At 33.2% G+C, this 14009-nt stretch overlaps 1 protein-coding gene across 1 annotated transcript; it reads left to right on the plus strand.

Moving 5' to 3' along the window:
* The first annotated feature begins 728 nt into the window (after positions 1 to 728).
* On the plus strand, positions 729 to 2249 carry LOC123228306 (leucine-rich repeat receptor-like serine/threonine-protein kinase BAM2). The gene has a single exon (XM_044653660.1). The coding sequence runs from the start codon at positions 842 to 844 to the stop codon at positions 2057 to 2059; it is 1218 nt and encodes a 405-aa protein (XP_044509595.1). The 5' UTR covers positions 729 to 841; the 3' UTR covers positions 2060 to 2249.
* The last annotated feature ends 11760 nt before the right edge of the window (positions 2250 to 14009 follow it).

A 14009-nucleotide genomic window follows, 5' to 3' on the forward strand; every position in this document is an offset into this window, starting at 1 on the left:
AAATTCAAATGGCGGAAGTGACACAGATATTGATGAAGAAGCAAACAAAAAGTGGCCATAAATATGATTAATTCAAGTAAAAGAGAGCATATTGTTTTCAACTGTAGCTTCCCAAACCCTACATTTTAATATTGCAAGCGTAGATCCAGAAGCAGAAGCAGCCAATTAATTATATAAGAATTTCTCACATCTTCAATTCATTTCAAAAGTGCCAACAATGTTGCCATGTGCACTCTCTTTTTTTTTTTTTTAAATCTAAGAAAATCATTTCTTTTTAAAAGTAATAATATTGATTTTAATTAGCTCAGGAATATTTTGATTGATCCATTCATTCTTAATCTAATGTTACATTTGAATGGATCCTCTTTAATATTTGGGTGGTCCTTTTGTGGGGGGGTGTGATGGGTTTGATTGTTGCTAAATGTGAGTTGAAACTGATGGGTGAGAAGAAAAAATAATAAAATTAAAAAGTAACTGTGTTTTGTACAAGTGGTTTTCCATGGTTTCACTTTCACAGTCCCACAATTGTTACTCACTCACACTTAGACGACATGCTGCTGTGACCACATTCGCATGTTCAACCCCCAATTATTGCTGTGACCCAACTGAAACAACGGCCAAGGGATATTTCCATGACTTCAATAAAAGAGCTATTATTCATATAATAATATAAATGCATATATTTCAGCTTTTCATGGATATATTAATGTAATATCGAAATGACTTGACCTGAAAATCAATCTTGGTTAGTGTCAACTCGAACCTGAGAAACATTTTACCATTTTAGGGATCAAACAGAAACCTTAAACTTAAATCTTAACCTCCCCACACTCATCCTCCAATGTCTCCTCAACTCTTACTTCTGTTTCTCCTCCTCCTCCACATTGCCATTCTTCCATCTCTGCAACTCAGCCACGTTGATCTCGCAGCACTCGCTGATATCAAGGCCTCTCTCACTGACATTCCCGGCTCCGACTTTTTTTCATCCTGGGACATCACCGCACCTGATCCTTGCTCCTCCTTCTCCGGCGTCACATGTTCGCTCTCTCGAGTCTCTACTCTCACTCTCGGAACCGGCCTTTCCGGTTCACCTGGACTTGCTGGCTCCCTCTCACCCTCCATCGCCAACTTAACCTCCTTAACCCAGCTCATTCTATTCCCCGGCCTCGTCACTGGCCCTATTCCTCCCCAAATAGGTCAACTCACCGGCCTTCGAGTAATTTCCTTGACGAACAATCGATTAACCGGAACAATACCCTCTTCGTTTAGCTCTCTCAACAACTTGCATACGCTCGACCTGAGTTTCAACCAGCTCAACGGGGAAATTCCACCGGGTTTGACGAGACTGCAGGAGCTGAAAGTTCTCATTTTGGCGGCGAATTCGTTGTCAGGTGAGTTGCTGGGCGTGTGGACTCAGTTGCTGCACTTGGATTTGAGGAAGAATAAACTCACTGGACCGTTAAGATCCCTGCCGTTAACCTTACGTTACGTGGCACTATCCGACAATCTCTTGACGGGCCCACTCAACAGCCTACAATCACTTTCGGAATTAGTGTACCTCGACTTAAGCATGAACAAATTCAATGGCACCATCCCAGCCGAACTGTTTAGCCCTTCTTCGTCTTCAATGTTCTTACAGCGGAACAATTTATCTGGTGGGCTCCCATCAAAGTTGGTGGGCTCCACATCATACGGCGAGGGATCGATCCTCGATCTTAGTCACAATTTTTTGACAGGGGAATTATCACCCGTCTTAGCAGGGGTAGAGAGCTTGTTCTTGAACAACAACCATCTGACGGGAGTCGTACCGGAGGAGTATATTCAGAGTGTATCTGATGGAACCACCAAAACATTATTTTTACAACATAATTACTTGTCAAAATTTCCATCAAAGCCAGGGTTGGTGTTACCCGATGCGGTGTCGTTATGCTTAAAGTATAATTGTATGGCGGCCACGGTTATGGAGGGGCTGATGTCGTGCCCAGCAAGTGCCGGCGAACAAATGTCAAGACCAGCGTCACAATGTTCAGGGTTTAATGATCACAACTCAATAGATTAACTCGTTTACATTTCTAATACGTAATAGGAACATTCTTATGTTATTATTATTTTTTTTTTTTGGGGCTTTTATATATTTAATACTGGAAGTGATTGGTGTTCTTCTTAAAGGGTGTGAGAGAAATATAGTCGAGTTTTTGTTACAAATTTGAAAGTTTAGTCATTATAATTGTTTGGTGAGTTGGTGTACTAAGTAATCTCAAGTTTTCTCTTTTTAAATAAATATTATTGCGGTTTGCCCTGATTTTGATAAAAAAAAAAAGTTATGTGTTTTTTAATTCTTAAGATTTATGTTGATATGGGAACAATGTTAAGATTATTATATAAAATCTTAATAGTGATAAGATAAATAATAAAATATTATTATAAACTGAATTAAGAAATGATGTGTTAATTTAGAGGTTACATGGTATTCCGATAATCAGTTGATGAATTCCCTGAAATAAGGTAGAGCAAACAAAGTTTGTAATTGACCAAAAAACTTACTCTCAAGTTTAGTTTATTGAAAAACTTTTGCTGCTAACTTTGAAAAATATAAATATTTATTTATCATTTAATTTTGTGAGTATTTTCTGTTAATTTATTATAGTAATAACAAAAATACCTTCATAAATTAATATAATTTATGTTAATAATTTTTATTGTTTGAATGTGTAATTGATTTGTTTCTTCTCATCCATGCCGTTAACATCTTCCATCTCATCCCGCCCAAGGTCATGAAAAAACAAAGCTTGGCCACCCAAATTATCAACCTCAACCCATTCCAAGGTTGAAAAATCTAGGCCAAATAATGACTTCAAACTCACATTTATCAACTTTCAAAAACTTAAAAATCCACCCATCATCTAGTTTCTATTAAAATATTCCTTCAGAGTGAAGGAAAAAATTATCATTTTATTTTAAATATTAAAAAATTATTATTTTATTTTATTCCTCCCTTCTCTCCAGATTTTGAAAACTAACAGTTTTACTCCTGTCTAAATATTTTCAGTTTTAAAAAATGACTATTTTTCCTTATACCAAGGTTTTGTTTTTCTCCTCTCTCTGGCCACCACTTCATCTCCAATCGATGACTTCCTTTTCCCACCCTCTTCATTTGAATAGTTCAACTTGTCATCATGGGAGGTTGTGCCATAGAGATGATGAAGGACTTCATCTTTTTGTTTGTCGAACAAAGAGACGAAGTCTCTTCGTTGGATCTCTTTGTCAAGGAAGAGCTTTGTCTCTTCATCGACATAGAGGGACAAGGACGAATTATACATCCTCATCTCTCTCCATCAACGATTCTTCCTCAATAGAGAGGTCTAATGAAGAGACGATGTCTCTTCATCGTCTCTTCTTGTCTCTGTTGCATGGCCTCTCAAGATACTCCATCAAAATATTCCAACGATGAGGGTGGAAGAGGAAGTTGTCAGCCAAAGAAGAGAGAAATTAAAAAGCTAGCTGTGGGGGGAAATAGTCACTTTTTAAAACTAAAAATGTTTAGATAAGGGTGAAGTGTTAGTTTTCAAAATCTGAGGGGATGAGATAAATTTTAATTTTTTTAATATTATTAATAAAATAACAATTTTACCTTTAATTCTAACTAAAAATTCTAACATAAATTAAGTGATGGATAGGTGTTTGTTTTCTTTTTAAGTTAGTAAGTTTGAGTTTGAGATTTTACTATACCTTGGGTTGGAATATCTTTTGGCCAAAAATCTATTATATAAACTTTGACTGAGCATAAGGTAATAAAATCTAGGCCAAAGGGCTTATTCCCATCCAAAGTTTACTCCCAGGCTTCGTCTATTATCATTTAAAAACTCAAGTATCCACCATTTTGTGAAAATTCACTGTTATGATTAAAGGACGAAATATTATTTAGCAAAAATATTTAAAAAAATTAAAAATTTATTACATTTTTTTCTTAAGTTTAAAAATCTACCAATTTCTCTTGCCCAAAGTTTGGAAAAAGACCATTTACCTTAGGATTTTTTTCCAGTCACCACTGCTAGCAGTCAGAGATGGTGACAACCACATTCTCTCTCCCTCTCTGCTTCTCTTTTCATAATGGTCCATTCTTGGCCATCACTAACTGTCTTTATCTCAAATGAAGAAGGTGATGGCTAGGGATGGAGAGAGAATGTGGTTGTCATCGTCTTTGATTGTCGACAATACTGACTAAAAAAACTCTGGGGGTAAATAGTCATTTTTTAAACTTTAGGTAAGGTGCAATTGTTAGATTTTAGGTGAGGAAGTGTCAGGAAGGAGAGGCCGCCGATAATGACATCAGAGATAATACTCGAGTTTGAAAACTATACCCTAAGGGAGAAATGTCATATTTTAAAATTTGACCTAAAGGAAAATAGTTAGTTTTAAAGGTTTAAGAGAGAAAAAGAAATAAATTTTAACTTTATTTTTAATATTACATATGAAATGGTGATTTTGTCCTTAAAACTAACAAAATTAACTGTCCATGGGTCAATAAATAAAATTTTTAAAATTAAGGGGTGGGAAAATTTGGGAAAAGAGAATACTTTTGGTAGGTAGGAATAAGTCCTTTGGCCTATTATAATTCAATAATTGTGCAAAAGTTGATGTTAGTGGTCCATAAATAATTGATCTCGATGTACATTTCAAGTGTTTCATTCGAATTTTAAATTTTTATGCATGAAAAAGAGACTACTGGGGTAAAAAACTTTAGTCCAAACACAAAACATTAAAAAGGTAAACTCTATCTTTAAATTTATTTAGTCGGTTATAATCAAAACATTAATTTTCTTTTTATTTATCTAAGCTTTAAGGTTTTTGGAATTAGATTGGAGTATGAGCTGTTTTAAAGTCTGATTTTGATCAAACAAATTAGACTGTTTTGACCAGTCAGTCTAACCGGATCTTAAACTATTGCCTAATTAGCATGGAAGTGGCACTGAGCTATCAAAAACAGTTAGGTGACTGATACTTAAACTATTGCTAGTAGGGTTGGATTCGAGCTCAGTTTGGTTTACATATAGTTGTGTCAGAGCTCGAGCTCCAGCTCATCGAGTTCGTGAAAGCCAAGTTTAAACTCGACTCAAATTCTATTCAACTCTATCAAAAAATCTATTGGTCAAAACGACGTCGTGTATTTAGTAGCTCAAGCTCAATATCAAAGTCGAACGGAAAATACAAGCAATATCAAGTTAGCAATTAGACAACAGCTTGCATATCTTGACATTAAAAAATTTCCTTGTGCCCAAGGAGCCAAACTATAGTTTAAGATGGATCATCTTTGGTGATTGAAATTTCTTATTTCTTTTAAATCACGATATATGCACTCTGCAACTCGCAAATTTAAAGTTATCCTATTTTTGTTTTTCCTTTTAAACAGATACAAAGTTCTCTGTTAAAAATAGTCAAGTAAACATATATTCAACTTCAACATTACCAATCCAGAAGTCGTCACTGATATCAACAAAAGTTGTCGCCGTTATAGTCGGAATTCATCACCATTGTCACCGGAAGTCGTCAATGTTTGCAATAATGAAGTTGTCAACACTTTGACAGGAAGAGCCGAATGTTTTCGTCGGCTGGATGCAAGATTTTTTGTCAGCAGTTTACAGGTCACAGTTGAATCCCATGCAAGAATCTTGTGTCTGCTGGATGCATTTTGTTTGAGGCTGAATTTGTTAAAAATTGCGAATGGGTTTAGTTTTAGGGTTGCCAGGCTGTGTGAAGGAGAAAATTTCCAGAAATTTTGCACTTTTCTTTTCTTGTTTCCACTAAACTGGACCATGGTTAAGCTGGCCAAAATTTGAACTGGAGACAAACCACCAGTCCATCCGCGGTTCAATCCAATTTTTAGACAAAAACGGTTTTTGTAAGCACAATAGCCGCTAAAATCACCTGTTCACGGTTTGGCCGGTCCAACCCAGTTCTTCAAACCTTGCTAAGCATCACAATGCTTAAGTCAGAACTGAAATATGGAATTATTCTCTTGCACAACTAAACATGCTTAGTTAATATTCTATTTTTATTATTTTAACCATAAATACTATTTATAAAAAATAATGGTACCAAATTAGAGATGACAGTGGCTCTAACGTGACCCACCATACCTAGAGATTAGATCAGACTTAATGGGTTGGCTCAACCCTATACAATTGAAAGAGTCATAGCTAGAGTTGGACTCAAACTGAGCTGACTCAGATTTGAAAACTGACTTGAATCAATTCAGTTCAATTTGAAATCATTTATTTCAAATATAAACTGAGTTCAAGTTAAGAGGTTCGGTTTATTTTAAAACCGAATCGAACTCAAGTCATAAAGAGTTCGATTTGGTTTGGCTTGAGAGCTAGATCGAGGCTTGATTATATTCAAACTTAACTTATGACTCGATTTGAATTATATTAAATAATTGTTAAACAATGTCATTTTATTAATAAGTCATGAATTTAAACTATATTTTTAAGTTATGAATTTGAACCATAAATTTGAGTCAAAATTAAACTGAACTATTTTCATTCAAACTCGAACTTGAACCACTCTTAATATTGACTTGATGAATTTAAGTCAAACTTGAACTAAATTATTTTTATCTGAACTGAACTCGAGCCAAGAGATATTTGGGTTCTACTTAATTTGTATCCACCCCTACCATAGCACAACCCAAAGCTCATGCCTTCACTGGTCAACCCGTGTGTTTTTGTGAATAGGACCATCAAATTATAATTTTTTTTATTTTGAATTACTTTTTAATTGTTTTGACGAGTCAAGTCGCAAGCCTCATATTCACATGTGAACACACACACACATGGATAAACACACAAATATATATATATATATATATTCTAACCCACATAAGCCCATGACTTTCTGAGTCCTAACCGTGCGTGAGGTTGTAGAAAAATATATCTAGCCAGTCCTAGCTAAATCCTAATCAACAAACATGGCTCCAACAACTTGAAGGTGTTACAATAATGCTTGATCCTAATCAATTTTGGTCTGATTCAGGCTAAATATAAATATAATTAAACAGAAAGGATAGTAATGTCCCAGCAGCATACTTGAAGGTGTTACATTAATGCTTAATCATTACAATTTCTAGAATTCTTGACAATTTTCAAACATGAGATGAACAATCATGAACCTTGGATGAAGTCATTATCAAGCAAGGCATCTCATGTGCTTGACTTGTTCGTTTTTTAAAGGATTTAATGTAGAAAATGATCAATATTTGATGAATCACCGTTCATGAAAATCACTTATGACTTTTCATGACTCCATGAAGGACTAACGAGCAAAGGGTATTACCATTCATGGTCATCTTGTGCATTATTGTTCTAGTCAGCTCGAAGAGTCAACATTCAATTTGCGCCCGTTCACGAACTATGCACGATTGTATATAGGCAAAAGCTCACTTGTGCATACAATTGTTCATGCAACGTTGGCATGTTTTGTAATTTTCACAAGTCTTTTATATATAAAACAATGAATGTCGGTGCATGAAATATACACGAACGTGCATTTGATTTAGTCCTGGCCACGACCACCGGTTCACGGTTTGAAAAATTAAAGACCCTGAACCGAAACTGTAATAGGACGGTTCGTTCACGGTTCGGAACCGACGGTTCCGGTTCATGACCCCGGTTCAGAATCGACGGTTCCAGTTCGAAACCGATATTGAACCGTCAATTCTAATACATTATCTTGATTTAATTTTTAAATTATTAATTACAATAATTGAAAATTAAAAGAAAGACTTGGACTTAATTTTTCAATTAAACTTCCTACGTATCTTCTTGAGGTTTAGAAGAATCAAAGCTTACGTAGTTCTCTTACCTTTGATATATGTGAATATTGACCAAATCTCCTATTACCGACAGAATTTCCACTACTTGCCATTTTTTGATAATAAATAAAATTAATTATATAAATAAATTATATGATTAATTATGAAAGATAATAAAATAATAATAAATCAAATTAATTATAGAAATAAATTTTATAATTAATTATAAATTGTATAATAAAAATTGAAATTGAAATTAATAAAAAATTAAGAAAGAATTTAATTAAATTTAAGAGAATTTGATTGAATTGAAAGATTGAAAGAGTATTAAGAGTTGAAAGAATGAGAATGAGAGTTTGAAGGATTGAGTGAGAGAGTGGAGAGATTGAAATTTGAATTGGTATATATATAGGAAAAAAAAATTTTGAAAAAAATAAAAAAATAGGGGGGTGAAATGTGATTTTAAAAATTGCAGGGGACCAATGATCCCCTGCAATTTTCTTTTCAAAGCCAACGGTTCCTGCGCAGGAAACCGTTGGCTCTTCAATAAATTTACAATAAATAAAAAAAATTCAAAATTTTTCGGTTCAGCACAGTAAACCGTCGGTTCATAAACCGGATGTGAACCGGCGGTTTTACGGTTCAAAATTAAGTAAACCGAAACTGAACCACTAAATTCCTGTTTCAGTTCTGATTCAGTCTGGTTCTGGGTTTGTCAGTTTCAGTTCGATTTTATTCGGGCCAGTTTCGATCCATTTCATGGGCCAAACCGGCCCGTGGCCAGGTCTAATTTGATTGGACAAAATAATTGACTTAGTCTGAAAAGATAATTTTAGGTCAAGAACGATCATGCATTCATATTATATGCTCGTACATTTGTGTATCCCAAAAAAAAAAATTTACGTCAATGACTACTTCAAATTTTCCATCAACTATGTCATCATTTCCAACCTCTAAGGCTTATATAAACAAATCATTTTGAGTAGGAAAATGGTATAGAAACATATACTAAAGCATTACACTCACATCCTTTTGAAAATTCTCTTTGCTCTCTCTAAGCTTACATTTCATATACTTGAGAGAACTTGTGTTCTTAATTTGTGTAATCAGCCTTATGGATGCATTATGCACATCAATTGTATTATTGGGCGCAATCTAGGACAACTGTTGTAAAGAGTAATCTTCTTATTAGTGGAACTTCAAATAAATTTCTTAAAAAAGCGGACGAAAGAGGTTTAGGTAAAAAAATTCTAAACTACTATAAGTCTTGAGAACTCTCTACCCTTATTTCTTTACTTTAGTGTTTATAATTACCTTTATTTGCATGTATAATTTGTAGTTTAAAATTTGATAAATTCTATTCAACTCCCCTCTGGAATTATTTTAAGCCATTGGGTGTTTCAGTATTTGAAGGAAATACAACCCAAAATCCCATATTGACAAGATTAAAGGTTAAGTTAAGATATAAAAGACGATATTTATCATAATGAATTTGAATTTTTGAGGGAAAAACTAAGAGCTCTGAAAAAATTTATTTTGTTATAATTTAAATTACTGGAAAGGAGAAATCAAAGAAAGATGAAAATATATTAAATTTCATGATAAGAGAAGAAACAGAAGCAGCAATTGGATTGAATGAGAGAATGGTATCTATATATATCAATACAAAGGGAGGGGATGCTTTATATAGACATCCCCCCAATGCCTAAGCAAGAAAAATCTCGCATACCTTTCCTGCAAGGCAATAATAGCCCACTATGCATTAAAAGCATTCCCACAAAGTTTTCCAAATTATCTTCCTACTGATGGAAAAATCCGCTATTTATATATAACACTCCCTTTTATATTTTTATCACTTATAGATAATTATATTAATTTTGCTAAGAAAAAACTCAATGGGATAAAAAACAAAGCAAAAAAACGTAATTATTTAATGTCCTATAAAGTGAGGTTTGACGTGTTTAAATTGTCTCATTAAAAACCTTATTAGAAAAACCTAATGAGACAAAACCTAGTAAAAGAAAAAATAGTACAGTGCATATTTTATCTAATATATGACAAACTTAAAAAATGTACTCCCCATGATAGGTATTCCTTCTGATGAATGTTTCCCTTGATTGTAATGAGATTAATTTGGTTAGTTGTTGAGTCATCACATACCAATGTTAAACACTAACTTTTTAAATATAATGTTAGTAATGTTTTGGTGAACAAATCTACAAGATTCTCACTAAATCGTATTTATTTGACATCAATCTTTTGACTTTATTTGAGATCATGAGTGTAAAAGAACTTAGGTAAGATATATTTGGTTATATCTCCTTTGATGTATTCACCTTTAATTTGAGCAATACATGTTGCATTATATTCATATAATATAAAAGGAAGACTACATGCATTCCAAATATGATGAATGATAAACCATAACCATATGCATTCTCAGTTGGCTTTATGGAAAGTTAGAATCTCTGAATGATTTAAAGATGTGGCAACCAATGCGCCATGATATTGTTGTTTCATTATAAGTGAAAATATATCCTATCTACGAGCAGGTCTTCTGATGGTTAGAAAGATAACCAACATTTATATATCCAACCAAACTAGGATTTTTAAGGAATTTGACATAATAGAATAATCTCAAATCTTTAGTTCCACAAAAGTAACAAAATATATCTTTGATTCCGTCCTAGTGGCAACGGAATGGTGTAGAGCTAATTCGGGCCAATAAATTTACTGTGAAGGATATATCTTGTCTATTGCTTGGAGCCAAGTATAATAGGGCTCTAATGACATTAAGATATGATACTTCAGAATTGAATATCTTTTCATCTTCTTCTTTAGGATAGAATGGGTTTTTTTTCAGATCAAGAGACCTAACAACTATTGGGGTGCACAAAGAATAAGTCTTATTCATATTAAAGCGTTTTAACAATTTTTCAATATATGATGATTGATGGATAAGTATTCTATTTGAATTGTATTCGATATGTAGGTTGAGACAATATTTTATTTTCTCCAAGTCCTTCATCTCAAATTTTTTCAATTATTCAATAGTTTTTAGAGCTTTTCAGGAGTCTCAATTAAATTTATGTCATCAACATAAACTACTACAATAACAAATCTCAATTTTGATCTTTTGATAAAAACACTTAGACATGTAGAGTCATTCACATACCCTCTTTTTTCAAATATTCACTAAGATAATTGTATCACATTCTTTCATATTGTTTTAATTCGTATAATGATTTTTGTAATTTAATTGAGTACATACCTTTTAAATTGACATTTTTTGCTACATGCAATTTAAATCCTTTTGAGAGTTTTATATAAATTTTAGTATCCAAGTTTTCATATAAATAAGTAATAACTACATCTATTAGACGTATATCTAGTGCTTTAGAGACTGTTAAAGTGACTAAATATAAAAATATAATTATATTCATCATAGGTGTATATATTTTATCAAAGTCTATACCTAGCTATTGGATACAGGTCCACCCCTGATTTTCTTAACTGCCAAAAGGCAGTTATTGGTTGTTAATAATTAACAGTTGAACTCTTATATAAAAGTCCTAATTGCCTCCCCAAAAGGATATACGCCATTTTTTTTTTTTTTTGTAAAGAGAAGAATTCTCCACCTAACACACAAATTGGCACAAATCCTATCTCCCTAATTGAAAAGCAATACGTAGTACAAATTGGGTCGTGGAAATAGACTAACGTCGATACCTTACTTCGTATTTGAAGAAGCTTCATCGAAAATTACTCTAGGTATGCAAATCTTTATTTACAAAATTCATAAAATTTGATTTGGGCATGTTTAATTATTTCCAATATTGGTATCAGAGCCTAGAATACATATTTGCTATGTTTTTTGGGAATCGTATTGCATATATTGTGTAAATTAGAATATGTATATTGAATTTTGTTTTTAAAAAATTTGTTTTTGAGCACAAATTTGATTCGATCAAAATTGCATGAAATTGGTGTTTGGAAACATGTTGAATGAATGATTGGAATGGTGTTACATTTTTTAAATTGAAAAACAACTCGAATTGATGGCGAAATCGATGAAAATTCACCCAAAATCGAGACTATAGGTGTCTTTATTCTTCATCACCATTTCAATGCATTTTGGCACCACTGGCACTAGAGCTTGAAACGACAAGGTTTATAGTCGACTAAGATCCAAAAGCCCTACGGTTTTGCCGTCAGAAAATCGTTGAAAAATAGCCAATTGAAGGACAGAAAATCTAAGGTTCATTACACAAAACCGGGTCAAAATTAGGTTGGAAAAACCCAATTACCCTATTCGTTGGTCAACGGGTCAACCCATTGAGTCAACTAGGTCAACCCAAACTGATCAACGCCCTATCGGGTTAGTTGATCGGTCAATAGTCAAATTGTTAACCGTAGCATTGACCAACATGTGTGACAGTGTGACAACCTCATTCCAAATATGGCAGTCGTGCAAACGCATGACAGTTATTAGCCAACATGTGACGACGCATTTGACTCATTCCTGGCCATACGACATCGATTCAAAGTGATAGCGTGTGAAGAGCCCTTTTTAGGGTGTTTTGAGGTGTGAAATCTGTTTTTCGATCCTTAAAAGTTATGTAGTACTTGGATCTGTATATGAGATGTGCTACATGGGTCTTACAGCTCATAAAGACATGTAATATTTTATTTTGACTCCCGAAAACACATATTGGTGTTTTGAAATACATGTTTCTATTTTATGCAAATTTGTTGACTAGGGACCATCACATTGCACGTCGAAACTATCAATACTCTATTGAATTCTCTTAATTGGAAAAGAGATAATATCCATGCATGAATATGAGCTCGGTAATCAATGATCTTGTTCAGGACAAGAATTTAAAATCTTTAAGAGTAAGTGGATTCAATACAACTTGCTATAGAGCAACGCTTAATAATGTACGAAAGAATATCCATCACTTTAACATTATTCCCAAAACTAACATAAGGTGAGGTATTTGACCTAACGCAAATATAATAGAGACTTTATCATGGATAAAGTGACTCAAAGATCAATACAGGCTGATGAATGGTCCTAGTCAAAATAGATGATGCATTTATTGTATCATATATATTTGTTAAGTGTGGGAATTCTGAGATTGATAGAATTTAATGAAATTCTCATCCAGAATTAATATTGACACAATTAGATTAAAGTTTAAAATGTCAAACATTTGTGTCATAGAAGATAATTGGGAACATAGTAAACTTTCGATTATGTGTCTTATGTGAGATATTTTAAATTTTAATGTGTAATTGCGACAATTGATGTGTATTTGATTACATTGATAGCATTGTGTTTGATATATATATCTCTATGATCTAGTTAACCATAACATTCTAGAAAATGATGACTGATTTGAATGAGAATGATACTGAATAGAAAGAATTACAATATGTGGCATTTGAAATACACAATATCCTAGATGGGCAAAAGGCTTTGGAGGTCGTAGATTAGGTTAAGATAGAATTGTGGCTGACTAATGGATAGAAACCCAATCAATGTCTTACACAAACGTGATGTGGACGCATATCACGCATATTAAAAACAAGACTTATTTCGTGTGATATCTTGATTAGTTTCATGAATAACGATCTAGTATATGAGTATTATTAATGTTCAATTGTATATGTTATAAGTATGGTTTTGATTGAAAAGTTTAAAGGAACTATAGTCCCCAAATAAAGACAGTTGATTGTTAAATTTGATTTAATGTCAAATCTGATTATGGAACTAAAGTCAGCTACACATAACCTGATATATGAACAATAGGTTCATTTTTGAAAAACGATCTCTTCCTGATAATGGGAGCGTATGAAGGTACATATGACCCACAATAAAAATGGAAAGATTTTGTTAATTGTTCTTGCCATATAGAACTAAAAGACAAACGCCCTTAAGGTAGCTAAACTTGGTACTCATGCATACGTTATAGAATCAAGTTTTAAAAATGAGTGGCTTAAGTCCTAATAGAGAAAAGATATCGTATAATGCTCAAAGAATAAAAATAAGGAATTGAAATGGGAGTGGCAAAAGTACTAAAAGAAAATATGGAAACAAAATGAATAGTTACAGTAGAAGCAACAAGAATTATATCGCCTATGAATAAACGGAGCTGAAAATGATAGTCTTGTTCAACATAAAGTGATGAAACTT

Source organism: Mangifera indica, chromosome 10, assembly GCF_011075055.1.
Source record: "Mangifera indica cultivar Alphonso chromosome 10, CATAS_Mindica_2.1, whole genome shotgun sequence".
NCBI lineage: Eukaryota > Viridiplantae > Streptophyta > Magnoliopsida > Sapindales > Anacardiaceae > Mangifera > Mangifera indica.